General features: G+C 43.6%; 1 protein-coding gene across 4 annotated transcripts in view; it reads left to right on the plus strand.

Moving 5' to 3' along the window:
- Nucleotides 1-1,681: 1,681 nt before the first annotated feature.
- LOC115192489 (voltage-dependent R-type calcium channel subunit alpha-1E-like) overlaps nt 1,682-22,091 on the plus strand; it is a 100,453-nt gene continuing 80,043 nt past the window's right edge. For all 4 annotated transcript variants that reach the window (XM_029751058.1, XM_029751057.1, XM_029751059.1 and 1 more), the window contains exons 1-3: nt 1,682-2,725; nt 9,425-9,530; nt 12,177-12,316. In XM_029751058.1, the coding sequence (XP_029606918.1) occupies nt 2,457-2,725; nt 9,425-9,530; nt 12,177-12,316 (515 nt within the window). In that variant the 5' untranslated portion in view covers nt 1,682-2,456. The remainder of the gene's footprint in view (nt 2,726-9,424; nt 9,531-12,176; nt 12,317-22,091) is intronic.

Consider the following 22,091-nt stretch of genomic DNA (forward strand, 5'->3'; position numbering starts at 1 on the left):
CATCATTCAACACAATCTTTAGGTGTCCCCAACAGAGACTTGTTTAGTTCAAGACTAATCTAGACAAACATCAGTCTCATAATCAGGTTTCAGACAAGAGCCGAGCAGCTCCTTTAAAACCTCAATGCCGACAGGTGCTTCCAGAAATAGCAGCTATTCTCTGAAGAGTCTCATGTCAGTTCATTTGTTCTGTAGGTCTGTGATCCTTTCCTCTTATACTAATGGAGATGTCAGGACCAATATTGAAAACAAATCACATAGAACTGATAACACACAGCCAATGTGTATTTTTTTTGGGGGGGGGGGTTAAATCAGCTTTAATATTTCTGATAGATTGTAGATTGTATCAATTTAATTGTTTGTATCATTTCTAATGTATCTTTAATCTGAAACATTAAACACACCTTCTCTCTCTTGTTTTACCTTTGCACTAATCATTTCATGGACACTGTACACGTCTACATGAATAACCTTTATTGTCTCTATATAATATACATTTTTCTTGTGTTTCTTGAGCTTTACAGAAATGAAAATCAAGCTTTGTAATGTCTCTTCACCTTGGACAAAGTAAAGCATGATTTCCCCGTTGTTCTATTTTGGCCTTCCATGCAGTGCAGCTGTCTATCTAATGACCTCGAGATGATACTGGGTCACTGGATCACTGCCTGCTTCATAATCATTCATACTACCAGGGCCTATTGGTTTCACTGTGCTAGTTTAACTCGGCAATAGATCCTTATTAGCGCCTATCTTTTATACCCACATCATCATCGTTTTAATCTCTCAGTTTCAGAAATGATATGACTATGGGTAATGATTTCACACTCCGAGCACACAGTTTTCTGTGGGCTGTGGTTAGTCTAGCAAGTATTAGTATCATTTCCCTCCTCAGTGTGAAATCTTTTTCTTGGCTCCCAATTTGACTTTCTATGTTAGTTTTGGAATAAAACTGCAAGTTTACTCCACATTTATGAAATGTTTTACAGATGTTGTATCCACGTTTAATGTGAGATTCTTGAGTCGTTTTGGAACTGGGGAATCCGCCAGTGTTTTGGTGAAGTAGGCTAGCAGTTTCCTCTGTCTTGTGCTCACTCCACATATCCATTTCCCGTTCAGAGCACACAGCAGCAATACGCCCACTCACTAGGAGATCATGCCCTAAAACAGTGACTTTTACCCAGCAATTACCTTTTATCTCCATACAGACTGTCTCATAGTGGAGAACTGCTAAAAAGAGAACCTACTCTTAAAATGTCTCATGCCTCCTCTGCAATGAATTTCTAACATGTGTTTGCTCTACATTTTGGTGCTGAACAGATTCCACATTATTCATTAAATATGTTATCTTGATAATATTGACCTATTTATCAATATGGATTTTGTCTTTTTACTTGCATTCAAATACTTTCATTACTAGGTTGGAGGCTTACTTTTAGGGCAGCTAGTACAAAAATGATGACTAAACTTTAGAATTATCACCATGGCTATGTGAAATATATTTTTTCTTTATCTCATGGGATTGAATTTGAGGCACATAGCCTATCTGAAATGTAAGGACTAAAGATAAAGGCAAACATAGGGCAAAACATGGAAACGCGTTTTCTGTGCGTAATGTGGAGCCTCGCTTCGCATAACAGGTGCCACCTCATTGCGGATAAGCCTGCTGAAAAGACCTTTGTGACTACCAGTTTAGCTTGTTGCGCATCGAAGGCTTGAGAAGTGGTGTGGTCTGTGTGGTAGCGAAAAGCAAGCAAGATTTTTGAAAAGGAAAAAAGTTTGCGCAGTGCTTTATTTTTTTTGTTGCGGTGGGAATATGTTTACGGCAGATGTGCAAGAGAAGATGAGAGAGTGAGGACAGGTGGTGTAATTAGAAGCTCGGATGTCGGTTTATCGATGGAACCGTACAAAATGCTCTTGTTCTTTTCTGTCATGCGGACAAACCTTCGGGAGACGTGACTTATGGTGGCTTTTGTGCTGAGAACAGTTTCGGTGGTGTCTGGATGCACCGCCCCTCCACAGTGGATCTTATGGAGATTTATTTAAGGGAATATGTTTAGCCTCGATTTGACATTTTGAGTCTCGAATTATATATTTTTTATTTTTGCTTAATGGGTTTGAATGCGGTCTCTTGGACAATTGATGTGTTTCTTTGTAACCTACCCAGTCGTTGAAGACATGCGTCGACTTTGATTTATTCACAAGAAGTTGAAAGCCCACCGTCAAAGAAGTAAAGGCTTGAATTCAAACTGTGAACTTCAAAACGGAGGAATATTTATTTGTGAACTACTCCACATGCGGATATGAATATTTATCATCACTTGTTGCCTTGGCTAAGGACTTTATGATGGACTAAAACGAGTATTTTTTTTTCTCGATCAAATCACTTGCTCTACCCCACCCTGCTTCCCAGGGGCTAACCCTCTCTCCTCTCTCCTGTTTTTCTTGCTCCTCGCAGAATGTCCCGGTTCGGAGACAACGTTCCCGCCTTGTTGGGCTCCGGGGAAGGGGGCTCCGAGCGCAACAGGACCCGGGATGGAGCGCCTGTGTCTACAGGTGGTGGAGTTTCCCCAGCCTTTAAACAGACCAAAGCGCAGAGAGCTCGCACCATGGCCCTGTACAACCCCATCCCTGTCCGACAGAACTGTTTCACCGTCAATAGATCACTCTTCATTTTCGGGGAGGACAACATTGTTCGGAAGTACGCAAAGAAGGTCATAGAGTGGCCATATCCTTTTGGTTAAGTGTAAACACACACACACACACACACACACACACACACACACACACACACACACTTTGAAAGAAAGTTCTTATCTATATAGAATTGTCTATCATATTAATGTTTTTCTTATCATCATGAAGAACAGTATAATTCAGCACCAGGGACAGCACCAGCAGCAGTTGTATAACTGGTATTTATAGGAGGGTAGGGATTTTATTCCACAAAGCCAATGATTTGATTTATCTGCCTAGTTCCATCTTTAACATATTGATTTCCAACATTTATTAACCCTCTCCAGCCTCACACACACACACACACACACACACACACACACACACACACACACACACACACACACACACACACACACACACACACACACACACACACACACACACACACACACTGAGGTTCACTTCACTGACCACTGACAATCCACTCGAAGTAAAAGCAGACATGTTTTAACCATTGATCATGTTTCCCACTGAGTGAAAGTGCTGTCCATGCAACGATTTCCGAATGGTTAAAACTTTAGGGCTTCATCTGTGTGTCATTGATTAAAAGTCCTACAGACATTGAGTGAAGAGATGGCTAGTATAACACTAACAATACAGTGGCATCTCTTTGTGGTGCTAGATTCACATTATTAACCTGTTGAGATTCAAGCCTCTACTGATGTTTTTCAATCAGCATGATGGAGCTGTTATTGACTGCCAGAAATGACTAACAGTCATGATCAAGTGTTTGAGACTGAAACCTGGTTAGTTGGACAGTGTTTTACTCGATGGTTTATGGTTTTCTTGTAGCATTGCAAGGCTTTAGGTATAGATCTATTTTATCAGCGAATTTCAGATTCCTTGTTATTCTACATGTTATGTTAACAGTATAGCTTTTGGCCTTCTTGCACACCCCTCTCTCTGGTGTTTCCATCAATGTATGGTTCATTCACATTGTTGAATTGATTTTCCTAAATTGGATCAATATCTGAAGGCACTCTTGAATATAATTTAATGCCACCTTTTTCACTTGATTTTACTATGAAAATGTAATATGGTCTAAGTATTATTCAGGATATCATAGGGAAATCTGCATTAGACAAGCAATGGATGTTATTTGTATGATGGTCCAAACAAACAAAAGAATGTGTGTTATCTTTAGAAAACTCCAGTACTGTATATTATATATTGTTATAAACTGGGTGGTTCGAGCCCTGAATGCTCATTGGCTGACAGCTGTGGTATATCACAGGTATGACCCAAAAAATATTTTTACTGCTCTAATTACGTTGGTAACTAGTTTATAATAGCAATAAGTCACCTCTGGGATTTGTGATATATGGCCAAAATACCACGGCTAAGGGTTGTGTTCAGGCACTCCGTGTTGCATTGTGCATAAGAACAGCCCTTAGCCGTGGTATATTGGTCATATACCACACCCCTTCGGGCCTTATTGCTTAAATTGACATGCAAGATTGTCTTTGCCTTTGACTCAGTGGGAGAGTGTGACTCGCATGTCAGTCAGTGGAAACTGAATTAGACACGTAGGTCTCCATTTTCCTCCGTGCAGCTAATGACTTTCTGTCAACAAGGTGCAGGTGTTGCCGACCGTAATGATCACTGGCTGTAGATTTGAGGCATATCACCACATTTTCACGTCACGGAGGAGAGGAGATGGAGAGGAGATGGAGGGATGGAAAGCTGAGAGGGGCACTAATAGCCCTGAAATGACTTGGCACTACACCAAAGCAAATGGATTGCCTTTCTCTTAAAGTAAACACAATGCCCTTATGTTGGTCAGCTACTGTTTATCTACAGTAGGCCTACACCAGGTGTCCCACGTGCGTTATTACTGTCCTGCCCAGCTGAATGGCTTTCTGATATACTATTATAACATAATAGTCCTTACACTATCATTTTAAAGGCCCAGTGCAATCAAAAGTGTGATTTTCCTGTGTTTTATATACAGTACCAGTCAGTCATTGAAGGGTTTTTCTTTATTTTTACTATTTTCTACATTGTAGAATAATAGTGAAGACATCAAAACTATGAAATAACACGTATGGAATCATGTAGTAACCAATAAAGTGTTAAACAAATAAAAAAAAATATTTGAGATTTGAGATTCTTCAAAGTAGCCACCCTTTGCCTTGATGACAGCTTTGCTCACTCCTGGCATTGTGAAAATTATGATAATGCCCTTACAGTGTAAGAGCTGTTTGAAAAGACCTGAAATTTCAGCCTGTTTAGGTGTGAGGGAGTTTTAGCCTGCCTGGTGATATCACCAGATGGTAAATTAGTTAATAGACCAATAAGAGAGTTCCAAACCTCAATCCATCTATTGTTCTGTTCCTTGCAAACATATCGTTGTCTATGCAGTTCCTGACTGATTCTCGGCAGTTTGTGGCTATCTTTCTGTTTTGTTGGGTGGAAAGTGCAGAAACTAACCCCAAGGTTAATGTGGCATTGTGTAGGGAGTGTCTCATTTCATCTAATTAACTTTGTCAAATTAACGAACAATCATTACGTCTAATGACGTCTGATCAGTCTGCTGTATCATGTAGTATAAAGTGATTAGAACTGTAACTGATGATCTCATTCAGTCATTTCCTATCATGATGTGACACAGCACAGGCTGCTGTTCATAAGCTTGAGCTTTAGCATTTAGAGAGCTCTGGTAAAATAACCACGTGAACTTCGTAAGACACAAACAGACACACACAAACACACAACACACACAACACACAATACGCTCTCTATGCATGACAGCCCCCCGCACCTCTCTCATTCAGAGGGTTGGGTTAAATGCTGAAGACACGTTTCGGTTGAATGCATTCAGTTGTGCAACTTTCTAGGTAACCCGTTTCCCTTATTAAAAGGTCATAGGCATTTCATTCATTTAGCTAGCTAGTTAGCTGACGTTAGCCAGCTATAGGAAATCATTTGAACAGTTTTTTGGTAGTAGCTATCAAATAACATTAGCTACTGTAGCTAACGCATATGCTTCCTGGTATAAGCAGCTCTTTTTTTCAACTGCTCAATTAAAAGCAGTGATCGATGAGGGGTTTATTTCCAGGCATCTGTGATTGGCATGATGCAGGAGCAGCAGGTGTGTCGGGTCGATGTGGAGACTGGCAGGGGCTGGGTGGAGGAGCCAGGCAGGCCTACGGAAACACGTTGCCCACTCTGGTGCAGGGAGCCTGGGGAGGAAGAGCTCCTGCTCTCCCTGTCTGATGAACACTGGGAGGCTGCTACAGGAAGTGCCCTGGGGTGTAGGTACTTCTTTAATAATGGATCCTGTCCATGGCAGAGCAGGTCTGAGGGACGGGGTGCTGACTGACGCCACCCTCTAGAGCCCCCACCCTCCCCCAGCAGCAGGAGTGGCAAATCAGCTTCATTCAATTTTAGATGGCACAACTGATCTGGCAATGGCATATCCCTACATTTACATTTACTCTTGGTTCCAGTATTCTTGGTTGATCTGCGCGTAATTTTATTGCGATCATTGAAAATGATGTTATCTCATTTCTAAAGACAGCCTTGCTACTCTAGATCTAATTATCTCAACAAGTTGCCTTCCATCAATCCATTCTCTTATGAATGAATGTAACCCGGACATTCATTCATAAGAGAATGTCAATGTTTGTTCAACCAGAAATGTACTTAAACAGTTTTAAAAATGGCCACCTGTTGTGTTTGAAGGTCTTTGTTTACTATTATAATCCATCTACAAGCACTATTTGGCTTTTCCTCATGCTTGTTTAAAATCATCCTGTATGTAATATACACAGTGGGGTCCATAATTATTGGCATCCTTGATAAAGATATGCAAAAAAAACCTGTATTCTCTGGGTTCGAGCCCAGGCTCTGTTGCAGCCGGCCGTGACCGGGAGGCTCATGGAGCGACGCACAAGTGTTTCCTCCGACACATTGGTGCGGCTGGCTTCCGGGTTGGATGTGCGCTGTGTTAAGAAGCAGCGCGGCTTGGTTGGGTTGTGTTTCAGAGGACGCATGGCTCTCGACCTTCGCCTCTCCCGAGTCCATGCGGGAGTTGTAGCGATGAGACAAGACAGTAACTACTAACAATTGGATACCACGAAATTGGGGAGATATAGGGGGTAAAACATTTTTTATAAAAAAACATAAAAACTGTATTCTATAAATAATACAAATACTGAGCTATATTGTATGCAAACAAATGGGGTAATTATTGAGACCCCTGTTTTCAATACTCTAGCACCATCCCCTAGCGAGGATACCAATACTGAACCTTTTTCTAAAATGTTCTATGAGATTGGAGATCTTAGACCATTTCTCCATACAGATCTTAGACCATTCCTCCTTGATATCCTTTGTCTGCGCTTATGGACTGCCTTTTTCAATTCAAACCACAGGCTTTCAATGGGGTCCAGAGAATGCCAGGGGCCATTGCAAAATGTAGTTTTTTTTGGTCAATTAACAATTTCTTTGAGGAATTTGATTAGTGCTTGGGATTATTGGATTATTGGCTTGCTGGAAGATCTACTTGTGGCCAAGTGTCAGCCTCCTGGCAGAGGCAACCAGGTTTTGGGCTAAAATGTCCTGGTACTTGCGACATCGCAAATCTCCTATAAGGTGCCCTTGATCAGTGTACAAGAGGTAACCATACCTCTGGTGGATGGAGCCCTCAGACCCTTCAGAGGCTGTAACCACTTGCTATTATAGGCCAATATAATAGCTTCCACAATCCAATGTGATAAACATTGACGAGAGAGGGGCCTCCCCTTGCAGAGGGCAGGCGTGTGGCTCCTTATCATGAGGGGAGAGGCTCACCTCATTTGCAACTCGACCTGTCTGTCTCTGACAGATGTGTGCAATTGGTTTTTGGAGCTTCTGATATTCAGGTGAATCCCACATGTGAGATATTGAAAGGAGTAATTGAAAGAGAACCCAGACTCAGCCACAGCGATTCATTATTTTACCCTGTGTGTGTAATAAGATTTGAAGCCAATCTAAGAACATGTGCACAGATGCACCCTGTATCACATTCCATCTCCACTGCTATTTTTAACCTGTTTTAGAGCGGGAGCCAGCGCAAACTTGTCAATGTGACTCACACGTCCCCACGAGCCCTCATTACAAAGCCCCTTCGTGGATAAATGACAGTTTTCTCAGAAGGCATTTCATGAATGATAAAACAGAATTATACATATATTGGGATAAAAAAAACAGAAGTTTCTCCGCAGCCCCATACCTCCTCAATATAGGCCAATTATAAGACGATACTGTAGATACACCTGTTCCTGGAGAAATCACACTTCTCACATTGGATGATATAAACACACATGGCTTTGTGTAAATGACTGTTGACTGAGTGAAGAAGAGATTTTATACACAAATTAAATGAATAAGGCAGGACTTGGTATTGATTGTCAGGAGGGCTGTTGCAACATGTGTGGAGTCGCGATAGCTCTGACTGCCGCCAATTAAATGTGAGCGCTGACTTTTGGCTGAGAGGAGCCTGTTGCCGTGGATACCTCTCTCTATCCTCCCCCCTATCTCTCTCTCTTTCTGAGTGCAGTGTCAATGGTCTTCTTGCAGCTGCTCTTTGTGTCTGAGGAGATGGAGGTACAGTAGGGTGTGGTTGTGGAGGAGGGCCCTGACAGAGAGGATCATGGTAGGTTGTCCTCTAGCACATGTAAAAGGACAGGAGTTTTCTATAAATCCTGGTTGAAGATAGTTTGCTCAGTGTTCCCATTAGAGCAGGCCAGGAAGTATTTAATCCCAACAGAATGTTAGAAGTGTTACTGTATTGGAGCTTTTGTTTATTTAGTTATTTAATGCTCAGAAGATAAGGGGCGTCCCTGTGTGACCCTCCAGGCAGCAACTCCATCTGCCAGCTCTGTTTGCATTGATCTCTCCCCCACCCTCCTCCCCCCTCTTCACTGAGGAGATTTAGGCTCCCTCATTCTCTACCTCATTTTTCCACACAGCCAAAATAAATCCAGTGCCCACGCACAAAATTAGAGAAATGTGCAACGTTCGCTCATCCCTGTGGCACATTTAAACCTACAATCACCAGGGGTTCCTTGGCAAGCTTGTAGTAAAGTGCCCTTTTTTGTAGGATCAGCCTCCTGTTCTTCACACACACCCCCAGCATGCCCAGACTTGCCTCTTCTCCAGCTCTCCCTCCAGCTTTCAGGGTTATGGCCTGTCTCCTGCTACTGTCCTCAGCTACTGTGGACAACAGTCTCCTGGCCCTCTCCTCTCCATGGCTGGCTAGATGGACAGCATCAGGGCATTGTGAGGAGCTGACAGTCAGGTTCTCTGTGAGTCAGCCAGCTGTATGGAGGAGAGGAGGAGGCAGCAACAGCACTGCCAGGTGCTCAGCAGCAGGCTGGATTAACACTGGTCTGCCTGCCAACAGAGAAGTCAGAAGAATAGATGCATCCTGACATTTAATCAATGAGAGGGATTTTCGTCAAATGTCTTAGGAATGTGAGGCAGTAGGAAGGGGGTGTTTTAGATAGGTGTGATGATACTGTCATCCTTGTCATTCTGATTGGGGATTATTCGGCCTCAGCACACTCTATGATATCTCTCTCATTTTGGGATGGAAATTCTGCATTATGTCTTTGTTTTGTAATCTCACAGGTTACCAAAATTAGAATAGAGTTTATGTTAAGTATATTGTGACAAAGTATTCTTCCTTAACTTGTTGCTTCACTCCGTTTGAGTACATGATCCTCGCCACCATCATCGCCAACTGTATCGTCCTGGCCCTGGAGCAGCACCTGCCTGGAGAGGACAAGACCCCCATGTCTAAGAGACTGGTGAGTAAACCATCTACCAATACACTGTGTCTTAAGTCAGTCATCATCAGTGGGGTTCTCCATCCATGCAGAAGCTTATTTCAAAAACACAATTTCCCTCCCAATTCCTTATTCATGAAATTTGGTATGTAATTGTAATCTGACATTTTCTCCAAAGATTGGAGAGAATTAGATAGTTGCAGCAAAACGAGAACACTCAATCTTGTTGTATGACTTTCGAGTACATTGTTAGCTTGGACATTAGTTGTATTTAATTTTTTATTGTAGTGTTTGTTGTTATTATTTGATTTGTTTTTGTTATTTTATATTATGTGTTGACTAAGATTGGGGATGGGGTGGTGCGCCAGGGGTATGTTTGGGATGGGGTAGGGCTCCAGGGGTATGTTTGGGATGGGGTAGGGTGCCAGGGGTATGTTTGGGATGGGGTAGGGCTCCAGGGGTATGTTTGGGATGGGGTAGGGTGCCAGGGGTATGTTTGGGATGGGGTAGGGCTCCAGGGGTATGTTTGTGATGGGGTAGGGCTCCAGGGGTATGTTTGGGATGGGGTAGGGCTCCAGGGGTATGTTTGGGATGGGGTAGGGCTCCAAAGGTATGTTTGGGATGGGGTAGGGTATATATAATATATATATATATATATATACACAGTTGAAGTCAGAAGTTTATATACACTTTAGCCAAATACATTTAAACTCAGTTTTCACAATTCCTGACATTTAATCCTAGTAAAAGTTCCCTGTTTTAGGTCAGTTAGGATCACCACTTTATTTTAAGAATGTGAAATGTCAGAGTAATATTAGAGAGAATGATTTATTTAAGCTTTTATTTCTTTCATCACATTCCCAGTGGGTCAGAAGTTTACATACACTCAGTTAGTATTTGGTACCATTGCCTTTAAATTGTTTAACTTGGGTCAAACGTTAGCCTTCCACAAGCTTCCAACAATAAGTTGGGTGAATTTTGGCCCATTCCTCCTGACAGAGCTGGTGTAACTGAGTCAGGTTTGTAGGCTTCCTTGCTCGCATACACTTTTTCAGTTCTGCCCACAAATGTTCTATAGGATTGAGGTAAGGGCTTTGTGATGGCCACTCCAACATCTTGACTTTGTTGTCCTTAAGCCATTTTACCACAACTTTGGAAGTATGCTTGGGGTCATTGTCCATTTGGAAGACCCATTTGTGACCAAGCTTTAACTTCCTGACTGATGTCTTGAGATGTTGCTTCAATATATCCACATAATTTTCACACCTCATGATGTCATCTATTTTGTGAGGTGCACCAGTCCCTCCTGCAGCAAAGCACCCCCACAACATGATGCTGCCACCCCCATGCTTCATGGTTGGGATGGTGTTCTTCGGCTTGCAAGCCTCCCCCTTTTTCCACCAAACATAACGATGGTCATTATGGCCAAACAGTTCTATTTTTGTTTCATCAGACCAGAGGACATTTCTCCAAAAAGTACGATCTTTGTCACTATGTGCAGTTGCAAACCGTAGTGTGGCTTTTTTTATGGTGGTTTTGGAGCAGTGGCTTCTTCCTTGCTGAGTAGCCTTTCAGGTTATGTTGATATAGGACTCATTTTACTGTGGATATAGATCATTTTGTACCTGTTTCCTCCAGCATCTTCACAAGGTCCTTTGCTGTTGTTCTGGGATTGGTTTGCACTTTTCGCACCAAAGTGCGTTCATCTCTAGGAGACAGAACACGTCTCCTTCCTGAGCGGTATGATGGCTGCGTGGTCCCATGGTGTTTATACTTGCGTACTATTGGTTGTACAGATGAACGCGGTACCTTCAGGCATTTGGAAATTGCTCCCAAGGATAAACCAGACTTGTGGAGGTCTACAATTCTTTTCTGAGGTCTTGGCTGGTTTCTTTTGATTTTCCAATGATGTCAAGCAGACGCTCTGAGTTTGAAGGTAGGCTTTGAAATACATCCACAGGTACACCTCCAATTGACTCAAATTATGTCAATTAGCCTATCAGAAGCTTCTAAAGCCATGACATCATTTTCTGGAATTTTCCAAGCTGTTTGAAGGCACAGTCATCTCGGTGTATGTAAACTTCTGACCCACTGGAGTTACGATTCAGTGAATTATAAGTGAAATAATCTGTTTGTAAACAATTGTTGGAAAAATGACTTGTGTCATGCACAAAGTAGATGTCTTAACCGACTTGCCAAAACTAGAGTTTGTTAACAAGAAATTTGTGGAGTGGTTGAAAAATAGTTTTAATGACTCCAACCTAACTTCTGACTTCAACTGTATATATATATACTTTTATGTATATGATCATGCTAATTGTACCTCTGTGAGCACATGAGAGTGCTTACCTGCCTGCTGAGAGAAAAATGTAATGAACCCTTTCTTGAGCACATTTAAGAGTCTGAGAGAAGCCTTTGAAATGGGCAAAACAGAAAGGATTGGAAAATAATTGCTTGTTATGACCTGTAGTATATGGCTTCTTCAGGGGAATATCTCATTATTTTTGTATTTAATTTTCAACAGATTTAAGTGTTTTTCCATGAACCTAAAGCGTGATAAATGCCCACACAAATGCTGTTACTGCATATGCTTTATTCTTTAACCTTTCATGTTAACATGACCACTTTGTACTGTAATTGTCTGATATGTCAATTTTCTATTCACAGGAAAAGACAGAGCCTTACTTCATTGGGATGTTCTGCTTTGAAGCTGGGATTAAAGTGGTGGCATTGGGATTTGTATTCCATAAAGGCTCCTACCTGAGAAATGGCTGGAACGTCATGGATTTCATTGTGGTTCTGAGTGGGTGAGTACGGTAGGCTGTCTCAGTCAGCTGAAACAGTACAGGGCTTTTAACTACTACTGCTGAATAACACCCTCCTGTTTTAACACCCTGTTCATGGCTGCTTGCTCAAATAAGACTGGTGTATTGCACTAGCCTAGTTCATTTGATTGATTTTTGAAAGGTTTATTACAATCAAATCAAATCGTATTGGTCACATACACGTGTTTAGCAGATGTTATCGCGGGTGTAGCGAAATGCTTGTGTTTCTAGTTCTGAAAGTGCAGTAATATCTAACAAGTAATATCTAACAATTTCACAACCCAATACACACAAATCTAAGAATTAATGGACTATTTCACATGTATCAGACTTCATCAGATGGATGGTTATCTATTGTTCATTTCCTGGTAGGAGTTAATTTAATTTCTGAGGCAAATATCATGGCACATCTTCTCAGTTCAGATGCCAAGAACAAAACACTGTCTGTGAAATAATCCAATCTTGCGGATGCACCGCTTTAGGGCTCTTTGTGTCTTTCACTAAAATAACACACAATAATTCAGGTCACCTTTAGGCTTATACACACAATGGAAAGGAATACATTTTCCACTGTCTTGACTCCTGGAGCAAATGATTGCAGTGGAAAATGGAAAGGTTACTTGCAGATCTAAAAGGGGTGAGCAATTCTCTTGAGAGGCTTTAGGATGAAGACAGTTTATTTTCTTAACAGTGCTGCCTGTTACATTTTAGTCATTTAGCAGATGTTCTTATCCAGGTCAATTATGGTTAAGTGCCTTGCAGAATTTTCACCTTGTCAACTCGGGGATTCGAACCAGCGACCTTTCGGTTACTGGCCCAATGCGCTTAACTGCTAGGCTACTTTCCACCCCTGTTGACAACAGCAGGGCCAACTCTGGTTCAATACACACACATATGCACACAGATTAAATATTAATCCATTCCATAGTGCAAAAGTACAAAGGGTGACAAGGTTCTTACAGAATTTTACATGATTCTCTGCGTTTCAATATTAATGAGTGCAGGCTTGCAGTGCTGAATAAGGTCCAGCTCTCTGCTGAAAGGAGGAGAGGAAAAGGAGGAGAGGAGAGAGGGATGGGGTGGGGTGGGGTGGGAGAGGGGTGTCAGACTGTAGCTGTGGAGCTCATTTCTGTGGAGCCATGCCCTGATAATGTCTCCTCCCCCACAGTGCCCATCACCCCCAACCTCACCCATCATCTCTGGCTGTGTGTCATGACGTGTGTGTGGATGGTCATGTGTGGAGATGTTAGCCTTGTCAGATAATCCCAGCCAGGTGAGAGGGGGGTGGTCTGGCTGTAGCTACTATTCTTCTGCATTAATCACCACACCACAGCCCAAAGTAGAGATTTAATTAAAACACAGCAAGGAGCAGTGAATTAAAATGGATTGGTTTACACTGTTGACTTTCTCCGTAGACTCCATCTTATCTGGCCTGATTTTCCCCCTAAATGAGCTGTCTTATCTAACTTTTGAGATACATGATTACCACTCTATTCAGACATTTGTCTTCTCACACTGTGTACATTGATACATTTTCCTCTTCAGGTTTTACATGACATTATTTTCAGTGATATGTGCCTGGTGAGTGCGTTCCAGTCTCTTGATACCAAGTCTTGTAATTTTAGGGCTCTATCTTTGGCTGGCACTAAGGCAGCGCAAGTGTCAAACGCACGTTAGTTGTCAATTTCGCCATGTAGAAACTGGTGTTCTGCCATTTTCCACCCCTTGCACCAGGTTTGGCAATTTACCTGTCTAACATCAGCTCGCTTGCACTGAGGTGGGAGGGGTGGTAATATTTGAGGTGTCTTCAAAAACGAGTGCAAAGTGACAATTTCATGGATCACAAATTGTGAGATTTAAGACCAACGAAAAGCAGGTTTTAGCGGTAACGCAGATGGTAATGACATGGATTTGAGAACGGAAGCACAACCTATGCAGCCGTGACGCACAGTGCCTATATGCTCATATAACCCTTGTATTTAGAAACATAAGAAACTAATCACTGAAGCTTAATTAAAATAATATGTTTAGGAGCTCCAACAGTGAGCGGACATCCCATTTCTATCATTATTTTAGCCAGCTGTCGTTATTATTTTGGACGTGCGTAAAACCCCCTCCATGTAGGCTACCTGTGTACACATGCCCATCATGAAACGAGTGATGAGTTAATGCCCGGTGGTGACCCTCGTAGTTAAAAACAGTTAAGTTATTTTCCTCTAACAATTTCTTGTTTAATTTGATTTAAAAACCAAAACGTATTAAAATGATTCAATGTCCTTTGTTTATGTTGAGAAAATCCATCGCTCGCATGCAATGCAATTTAGGAGCCTTCTATTATTTATGGAGAAGTGTGAATGCGATCTGTAAGGTCCTTCCATGTTGTTTATAAAATATTATATTTGGGAACAGTATAACATAAAGTCGACATTCCCCCTTTATATTGGATCTTACTCCAGCTCCTGTGAAAAGTTTGGATCTGTGTAAAACCTTCCGTAGTCTATGTTGCCTTAATATTCGATGCCCAACGGGGAAAAATGATGGTGCCTTTAACGGTATTTAGATTTAGCCTATTAAAAAAAACAAGTTGTTGTTTTGTTTTTATTAGAATTTGATTCAAATGTTTCACTCTCTTTTTAAGCCTTATCAATAGGCTAGTGAATTGAATCTTGCTTTTTGACAATGTTTGGCATGTCAATGGCTCAGACATGGGAAAAAAAATGTAATTTACAGCCCTTATATCAGTGTGAATGCTATGTTTAACAATATACTGTATTCCCATATCGAAGCAATGCAATTACTTACAGTGTGGGCTCCAAACATGTTCAACATATTGAGCAATGATGGACAGGCCTACATACATGTTATTATTTTGTTTGTGATAGACTAATTAAAAAACTAGCCTATAACGGACTAACATTCAAATTGGAGTTGATGACAATGCAATACATAATAGACCGTAAATACACAACTTGAAGCATGGAGCACGTTCTGATTGGTCATTGAGGGGTCAAGCCTTGACACCTACAACTTATTTATTAATCAAAACCCAGTCCTTTCACGCCACCGGCAGCTACTGTTTTCATAATTCCCGCTGTGAAAATAGCAAAAATATTTCTGACACAGCCCCGACCTATAGGGCTACCGCAAAGTGCTAAAATGTACCATTGTGTACGGGTTCTTAAAATTGAGCCCTTAACCCACTGAAGTTGATTGAAACTAATGTATATCAAAATCCGTATTTTTAAGCTAGAGATGTCTGTATGGGCTGCGTCTCAATCCACTGCATTTGCCTATGTTGGCCTTCTGCATCTATGGTGGAAAGTGGCATAGCTACAGCGCTGTTTGTCAGACCAGGAGACATCATGAAAACGTCTGTAGCATCCGAACGGTTAGGTCTACAAACTAAGCAGTCCAAATTCAACATTTTATCAAATCATTTTTCAATATCATTTTTTATACCAACAGGGGTCCTAAAATTCAAAATCAAATAGCTTAATGATCCATGGTAAGACCATCTTAAAACAATTCCATATGTTATATTAGTATAACCCCCTATCCCAAAGGCTTAGACTTGTAGAGGTTAATGTCAAGCAATAGCAATGTAAATTGAATATAAAATGAATCATATAGTGTGAGGAAAAAACTGTCTGCTTATGAGATCATTTTGCTAATTTCCTCAAATTGCTTGGCTTACCAGGCATACAGTATGGACTGACATGAGGCCCAATGAAGTTGTTTTTATATCAATATCAAATCATTTCAGGGTAACAATTACTGTAAGTATCTTACTGTAATATATTTCCACTCAAATAGGCAACTGTAACGGCTGTCGTCTGAAGAAGTGGACCAAGGTGCAGCGGAGTTAGTGTTCATTATTTGAATTTAATGTAAACAACATGAACACTATACAAAACAAGAAAAGAGTGAACCGACAGCAAACAGTCCTGTCTGGTACAAAACACTGACAGAAACAATTACCCACAAACCCAAAGGAAAAAACATGCTCCTTATGTGTGACTCCCAATCAGCAGCAACGAGCTTCAGCTGTGCCTGATTGGGAGCCACACTCACGGCCCAAAACAAAGAAATACAAAAACATAGAAAAAGGAACATAGAACGCCCACCCAATGTAACACCCTGGCCTAACCAAAATAAAGAACAAAAACCCCTCTCTATGGCCAGGGCGTTACAGTACCCCCCCCCAAAGGTGCGGACTCCGGCCGCAAAACCTGACTCTGAAGGGGAGGGTCCGGGTGGGCCCTCTTACGGCGGCGGCTCAGGTGCGGGACGTGGCCTCTGCTCCACCCTTGACGTCGCCCTCTTCGGTGGCGCACCTGGCCGCGCCGAAGGTCTGGTGGGCGACACTGACTGCGCCCGGCTGGCGGCCGGCGATGGTTGCGCCCGGCTGGCGGGCGGCGATGGTTGCGCCCGGCTGGCGGGTGGCGATGGTTGCGCCCGGCTGGCGGGCGGCGATGTTTGCGCCCGGCTGGCGGGCGGCGATGGTTGCGCCTGGCTGGCGGGCGACCCTGGCTGCTCTGACGGCACTGACCCAGGATTCACCAGGCTGGGGAAACATGACAGAGGCCTGTCCCTAGGCGTAGGCACCGGACTCACCGGGCGTCCCTGGCCACTCCGGCAGTTCAGGGCAGTCTGGCCACTCGGGCAGGTCAGGGCAGTCTGGCCACTCGGGCAGGTCAGGGCAGTCTGGCCACTCCGGCAGGTCAGGGCAGTCTGGCCACTCCGGCAGGTCAGGGCAGTCTGGCCACTCCGGCAGGTCAGGGCAGTCTGGCCACTCCGGCAGGTCAGGGCAGTCTGGCCACTCCGGCAGGTCAGCGCAGTCTGGCCACTCCGGCAGGTCAGCGCAGTCTGGCCACTCCGGCAGTTCAGCGCAGTCTGGCCACTCCGGCAGTTCAGCGCAGTCTGGCCACTCCGGCAGTTCAGCGCAGTCTGGCCACTCCGGCAGTTCAGCGCAGTCTGGCCACTCCGGCAGTTCAGCGCAGTCTGGCCACTCCGGCAGTTCAGCGCAGTCTGGCCACTCCGGCAGGTCAGCGCAGTCTGGCCACTCCGGCAGTTCAGCGCAGTCTGGCCACTCCGGCAGTTCAGCGCAGTCTGGCCACTCCGGCAGTTCAGCGCAGTCTGACCTCTCTGGCGACTGTTGACTGGCGGGCAGCTCTGACGACTGTTGACTGGCGGGCAGCTCTGACGACTGTTGACTGGCGGGCAGCTCTGACGACTGTTTACTGGCGGGCAGCTCTGACGACTGTTTACTGGCGGGCAGCTCTGACGACTGTTGACTGGCGGGCAGCTCTGACGACTGTTGACTGGCGGGCAGCTCTGACGACTGTTGACTGGCGGGCAGCTCTGACGACTGTTGACTGGCGGGCAGCTCTGACGACTGTTGACTGGCAGGGCTGGGGACACGCACCTTGGGCTTGGTGCGGGGAGCAGGGACGGGCCGGACAGGACTGTGGACACGCACCTTGGGCCTGGTGCGGGGAGCAGGGACGGACCGGACAGGACTGGGAACATGCACTGTGGACTTGGTGCGGGGAGCAGGGACGGGCCAGACAGGACTGTGAACACGCACTGGTGAACTGAAGCGTGGAGCCGGTTTTGCCACTCGTCCTGGCTGGATGCCCTTCCTAGCACGGCCTGTGCTGGGCATGTCCACCGGACGCACCGGGCTGTGCGGACGCACTGGCGACACAGCGCGCAACTCCGCATACCAAGGCTCCTCCAGATCATCCATCTGCAGGTCCTCAATCAACTGCCTCATCATCTTCCTCTCTTCCTCTGCCGTTATCCCCCACGAGAGCAGTGGTCTGGGCTCCTCCTCTGCCCTTCCGGACCACCCCATTAGCCCCCCCCCAAAATTTTCTTGGGGGTGTCTTCCGGGCTTCCTCGACCGACGCCAGCGACCCCGTCTGCTGGCCGGCGTCTCCTCCATTGACCGGACCTCCCTCTTCCGCTGCTTGGTCCCTTGGTGGTGGGTAATTCTGTAACGGCTGTCGTCTGAAGAAGTGGACCAAGGTGCAGCGGAGTTAGTGTTCATTATTTGAATTTAATGTAAACAACATGAACACTATACAAAACAAGAAAAGAGTGAACCGACAGCAAACAGTCCTGTCTGGTACAAAACACTGACAGAAACAATTACCCACAAACCCAAAGGAAAAAAACATGCTCCTTATGTGTGACTCCCAATCAGCAGCAACGAGCTTCAGCTGTGCCTGATTGGGAGCCACACTCACGGCCCAAAACAAAGAAATACAAAAACATAGAAAAAGGAACATAGAACGCCCACCCAATGTAACACCCTGGCCTAACCAAAATAAAGAACAAAAACCCCTCTCTATGGCCAGGGCGTTACAGCAACATAGCTATTTAGCAAAAAACTATTTCTCAAAAAACAATGTTTCTCAAGCAAGAATTTTGCTAGGACTGTCTGGAAGTGGTCTGAGTGGGGAGAGAAACTGAAAACTAGCTCTTATTGGCAGAGAGTTTTGGAACTCCCTTTGTTATTAGTTTGTTAACCAATTTACCTCATGGTGATGTCACCATGGAAAGCTGAAACTCCTGCCCATGCAAACCTGCTGATTACGGAGTCCTATGCAGATTGTATTTTCAACCAGCAACTATCAGGAAATATAACTGCTACAATTTTTTTCACACTTTTACAGTGTTAGTTTCATCAGCTATTGTACAATATTGTAACGTCCATTGAAATGATGGGATCAAGGTGCAGCGGAGAATGTATTCATCTTGACTTTTAATAGAAAGAATGAACACTTTACAAAATAAACAAAAAACGACTAGCAACAGTTCTGTCAGGTTATCAAGAACTAAACAGGAAAATAACTACCCACAAACCCCAACGGAAAAACAGGCTGCCTAAGTATGGCTCCCAATCAGAGACAACGATAGACAGCTGTCCCTGATTGAGAACCACACCCGGCCAAAACAAAGAAATGCAAACACATAGAAAAAGGGACATAGAATGCCCACCCAAATCACACCCTGACCAAACCTAAATAGAGACATAAAAAGGCTCTCTCAGGTCAGGGTGTGACAAATATGATATAAAACACAGCATTTTGACTGCACTTCTTATTTAATGCAATGTTCAGAGGGGTTTTCTATTCCAGTTTAGATGACTGTATTTGGCAGTAATTTCGTACCTCACCTGTCAGTTACTGGCCCTTGCCAACTGATGTCAGCTTCTAGATGTATCAATCTAGCATTTCATATAATTGTATTACTCTTAGTGAACACTTTCCACTTTCCAGCACTGACAGCTAGACAGGTTGACAACTGTATCGTGTTTTCTCCACTTTGAACGTACAGAGAGATTTGAATGATTCATGGACCTGGATGGTAGAAGACATCTGCTTTCTGACTGATAGTAAATCAGAGCACATATCAACTCCCAGTCAAGCATGTGTGACATCAGGTCTGGCAGTCTGTTATCATGAATACAGCATGACCAGTATATTTCACATGAAACAGTCTATAGCATGACGACAGTATGCCCCAATCTCAGTTCATGTACAGCCACCACTATGGGGGGAGTTGATATAGTTTGGAGGTAAATCGCTCGTAGGTTTAATTTCATTCATTTTTAGTATAATGAAGTGAGGTTTAGATGCTTTTTTCTTTATTATTGTTCTGTCCACGGCAACCATAATATAATGCAATGAATCTCCCACTCGCGGTTGCTCTTTCTCACAGACACACAAACTTGCAATTCCGGCAGGGGTTTGCAACCTTATTAAGAAATGTGTGATTATGAGATTTGGTGGTAATAGTGGATGAGTCATCAGTATCCATTAGCTTTTAAAGAACAGACATGTGCAGACAGAGGTCAGAGGGAAAAGGAACTGTTTAAGGCAGGGATCATCAACTAGATTCAGCCACGGACCAAATTTCTTCTTGAATGGATGGTTGGGGGGCCGGAACATAATAAAACAAATATTTTTAGACTGCAAATGAACCGTAAGAAGCCTAAGCATATATAATATTTGACTAAAATATCATCATTTCAAACCTTGATTACATTTGGGAACATTGTCCTGCATAGGGTGCCATCTTGCAGATGGGACGTTAAAACGGGTGTCCTGACTCTCTGTGGTCGTTCAAAATCCCATGGCGCTTATTGTAAGAGTAGGGGTTTTCACCCCGGTGTCATGGCTAAATTCCAAACCTGGCCACATTTCATCATGGCAACCTAATCATCCCCCTCATTCCTAATTGGCATATATCACCTTTCCACCTGATAGCTGATGCGTGGTGAGCGTTTTGGCCCAAAAATGGTCACTGTGCATCACTGAGGTGTGTGCTACACATTTCCCCCTACTATGTAAAGCGGTCACGTATGTCTCTCTATTATGCGTGGGAATACTTGGGAACAGATTTCCGAAATTAAAATCACTTGGAGTTGATTTCCTGGTGTTTTTACAGTCTTTTATGTCGAACAATAAAAAGACGATATATAAATAAAAGTACACATACAGTGAGGGAAAAAAGTATTTGATCCCCTGCTGATTTTGTACGTTTGCCCACTAACAAAGAAATGATCAGTCTATAATTTTAATGGTAGGTTTATTTGAACAGTGAGAGACAGAATAACAACAAAAATCCAGAAAAACGCATGTCAAAAATGTTATAAATTGATTTGCATTTTAATGAGGGAAATAAGTATTTGACCCCCTCTCAATCAGAAAGATTTCTGGCTCCCAGGTGTCTTTTTATACAGGTAATGAGCTGAGATTAGGAGCACACTCTTAAAGGGAGAGCTCCTAATCTCAGTTTGTTACCTGTATAAAAGACACCTGTCAACAGAAGCAATCAATCAATCACATTCCAAACTCTCCACCATGGCCAAGACCAAAGAGCTCTCCAAGGATGTCAGGGACAAGATTGTAGACGTACACAAGGCTGGAATGGGCTACAAGACCATCACCAAGCAGCTTGGTGAGAAGGTGACAACAGTTGGTGCAATTATTCGCAAATGGATGAAACACAAAAGAACTGTCAATCTCCCTCGGCCTGGGGCTCCATGCAAGATCTCACCTCGTGGAGTTGCAATGATCATGAGAATGGTGAGGAATCAGCCCAGAACTACACGGGAGGATCTTGTCAATGATCTTAAGGCAGCTGGGACCATAGTCACCAAGAAAACAATTGGTAACACACTACGCCGTGAAGGACTGAAATCCTGCAGCGCCCGCAAGGTCCCCCTGCTCAAGAAAGCACATATACATGCCCGTCTGAAGTTTGCCAATGAACATCTGAATGATTCAGAGGACAACTGGGTGAAAGTGTTGTGGTCAGATGAGACCAAAATGGAGCTCTTTGGCATCAACTGAACTCGCCGTGTTTGGAGGAGGAGGAATGCTGCCTATGACCCCCAAGAACACCATCCCTACCGTCAAACATGGAGTTGGAAACATTATGCTTTTGGGGTGTTTTTCTGCTAAGGGGACAGGACAACTTCACCGCATCAAAGGGACGATGGATGGGGCCATGTACCAACAAATCTTGGGTGAGAACCTCCCTCCCTCAGCCAGGGCATTGAAAATGGGTCGTGGATGGGTATTCCATCATGACAATGACCCAAAACACACGGCCAAAGCAACAAAGGAGTGGCTCAAGAAGAAGCACATTAAGATCCTGGAGTGGCCTAGCCAGTCTCCAGACCTTAATCCCAAAGAAAATCTGTGGAGGGAGCTGAAGGTTCGAGTTACCAAACATCAGCCTC

The sequence above is a fragment of the Salmo trutta genome, chromosome 4 (assembly GCF_901001165.1).
Source record: "Salmo trutta chromosome 4, fSalTru1.1, whole genome shotgun sequence".
In the NCBI taxonomy this organism is placed as follows: Eukaryota; Metazoa; Chordata; class Actinopteri; order Salmoniformes; family Salmonidae; genus Salmo; species Salmo trutta.